General features: G+C 43.1%; 1 protein-coding gene across 1 annotated transcript in view; it reads right to left on the reverse strand.

Moving 5' to 3' along the window:
• LOC117546297 (AT-rich interactive domain-containing protein 3A-like) overlaps positions 1 to 2,766 on the reverse strand; it is a 55,142-nt gene that overhangs the window by 1,338 nt on the left and 51,038 nt on the right. The window contains 3 exon segments of the mRNA XM_034216487.1: positions 1 to 657; positions 660 to 692; positions 1,604 to 1,693. The exon segment at positions 1 to 657 is cut by the window's left edge and continues 1,338 nt beyond it. Coding sequence (XP_034072378.1) covers positions 542 to 657; positions 660 to 692; positions 1,604 to 1,693 — 239 coding nt within the window. The 3' untranslated portion in view covers positions 1 to 541.

Genomic DNA, 2,766 nt, shown 5'->3' on the forward strand with positions numbered 1-2,766 from the left:
CAGTGTGTGTTCACACCCGAGTTGTTTGGAGGTCACAGTGAGAGTTTACCCGACTCCCCCTGATTGCAACCAGGTTCAAAAACAATATAAAAATAAAGTTGATTCAGGTTAAATAACTACAGCTCCTGAGGTAAAGACACCACTGCAGGTTACTTGATTTGAGGTATTTAAAAGAGAAAACAAAATCATTCTAAAACACAAAATCAAAAAAAAGACGACAAAATGGCAACAAAACAAAAATCGTTCCTAAGATAAAACTTTTCAAGTTCAGTTGTGACGACACCTGTCAGTGGGTTTTGGCTGAGCTGATTGTGTTAAGCATGTAGGATTAGCGTGTGTGTGTGTGTGTGTGTGTGTTGTGTGTGTAGTGCGTGTGTGTGTAAGATGCATAGCTGTGTGTTAGCTGTCATAACGTAATCTCGCTTCTGTGTTCCTGATTGGACAGCCAAGAGGTGGACAGGTTGATGAGGTATTTGTTGTGCAACAGTTTGTTTTTCGTAGAGGTTTTTCTCATTTGACTGAATTTTCTTGCAGGCGGGAGTTATGGCGACCCGTTTGGGGGGGCCTCGGCGGAGCTAGGACCCTTAGAGGAGGCGGGGCTTAGGGTCTGAGGGATGGAGAAGCTGCTGCTGGGGCCGGCCGGGGGGGCTGACATCGGGGGGTCAAACCGGACTTCTGGGCAAACAGGGTTCCTGTGAGGCGAGGAGAACAGTTTCAACACAAGCTCTGTGCAGAACACCTTAAAGCTCTCCTGCTAGACTGTTTTAGGCAGATATTACAGGTCTCAGATACATCGGGGGGAAACACTTTTAACTCAAGGAAAGTGTTTTACAGAACACGTGAGAAGCATTTAGATCACATGCTCATTCACAAACATGAAGGGAAACATCATGACATAAACATGGAGCCTCATTAAAAACGATAGCTGCACATATATTATGTTTGATGGTCATTGCGCCGTCAACTTGCTAAATATCACATTGTGAAAGAACGGTACACTCAGAGATTCTTGCGGTCAGGTTGGAGATCCCAATTAAAGCTTTTAAAATGTAAGTAAAGGGTCTGGAGACCAGAGGTTGCGCTAGACTTTTTCGCTGCCCGTTATTTTGACGGACAGGATCGTAAAACTTCTGTCAACATCCAGAATTACCCGTCGGCCTTTACACAACTCTGACGAGGGGGGGAAAGCATGCTCGTGAACTGTCAACGGGGGGGGGGGGGGAAAGCATGCTCGTGAACTGTCAACGGGGGGGGGGGGGATATTCGGTTAACGCGACCATGTGTAGTTATACTGTGTTAATGTTTACATGTTACCTACAATACTGTATGTTTTACAGTCGTCTGGTAATTGCTCTGTTGTAAATAAGATGTTCTAATCTCAACGGGACATACCTGGTTAAATAAAAGTGAAACAGAAAATGATTGCGTTCAAAGAGAGTAAAACCAGTGGCTTTTGTGACACTTTAACTGTTTGGTTGTGTTCAGCAGTAAACTGAAAACAACACATCTGGTGATCATAGCACACTTAAATATCTGCTTCTATACAGCAAACACTATTGTTTCCACAGTATTCAACAGCATTACATACTCCTCTAATACCAACCTGAGTAGATTGTGCCATTGACCTCCACTGAGACGGTGATGCTGGCGTTCCCATTGGTCGAGATGCTCAGAGACATGTCCTGCTGCTCTTCTGCACAAACAAAGGGATGTTTTAGAGCAGTGTTCCTCAAAGTGTGGTCCGTGAGTATATTGGTAACATTGAAATACATAAATAATAAATTCAAAGTCATTCTCAAATTGTTTAAAAATGACCTGTATATTGGCAACAGAGACACGCAGTCAGTGAGCAATGCTAAATACATGGAACAGTGTAAATAATGAACTTGTGTTTAATGTTGAATTCATGACACTATGAAAACCTTTGACCCTGGTCCACACTGACCTCTGGTGGTGACGGCGGGGTTTACCTGAAGAGCTTTTATCAATCACCATTGTTTTGGTGCAGTTGGTTAGTGTTAGATTAACGTATTATGTGGACATACCGCCCTCTGTCGCACTTTAAGAATTACAACTAGTCAAACCAACACCTGAGTGAACCAGTTCTAAAGAGTGTCATTTAGATACTTTTTGTTGGAGATATTTGCGGTACTGATGTCTGCTTTCTTCCATCATAATGGAGTCAGATGACGCTTTGATAATGGTGCTCAAAGCGCCAAAACAAAAACTGTATATTTTCCAGAAATCATGAGACCTTTTTGTGAGTAGTTTCATGTAGGAACTACTTTCTTTGCAGCGTATCACTGCGCCGAAAGGAGTGATATCTCCAGGCTAAAAACTGCTATTTTCTGCCATTCATGCATAAAAAAAAACGTAGTCATTTCTACAATGGACACAAAAAAAAAAGTGAATTGGTAACGAGAACATAAGCAGGGCTGCACATAACTGGTGCGCAGGTGCGCATGCACCTCGGCCAAAAAAGAGCACCGGGTCATTTGAAAAAAGGGCATTTGCATACCAACATTGAGAGAGAGGGAGAGAGAAGGGAGAAGAGAAAAGAGAGGAGAGAGAGAGAGAGGAGAAATATATGCGAGTTGCATATGAAACTCAGTCGCACTGGCGTTGATTTTCGCCTAGGGCGCCAGATCTGTGGAGGCGCTGCGCTGACAGTCTGGGAGGGGAAAAAAAACATTTTTGACCGTTGGTGCTCATCCTATTTTCGGCCTTTGACGTGTAACAACATTCATAATTAAGTAAATGTAACAC

Source organism: Gymnodraco acuticeps, unplaced genomic scaffold (assembly GCF_902827175.1).
Source record: "Gymnodraco acuticeps unplaced genomic scaffold, fGymAcu1.1, whole genome shotgun sequence".
Taxonomy (NCBI): Eukaryota; Metazoa; Chordata; class Actinopteri; order Perciformes; family Bathydraconidae; genus Gymnodraco; species Gymnodraco acuticeps.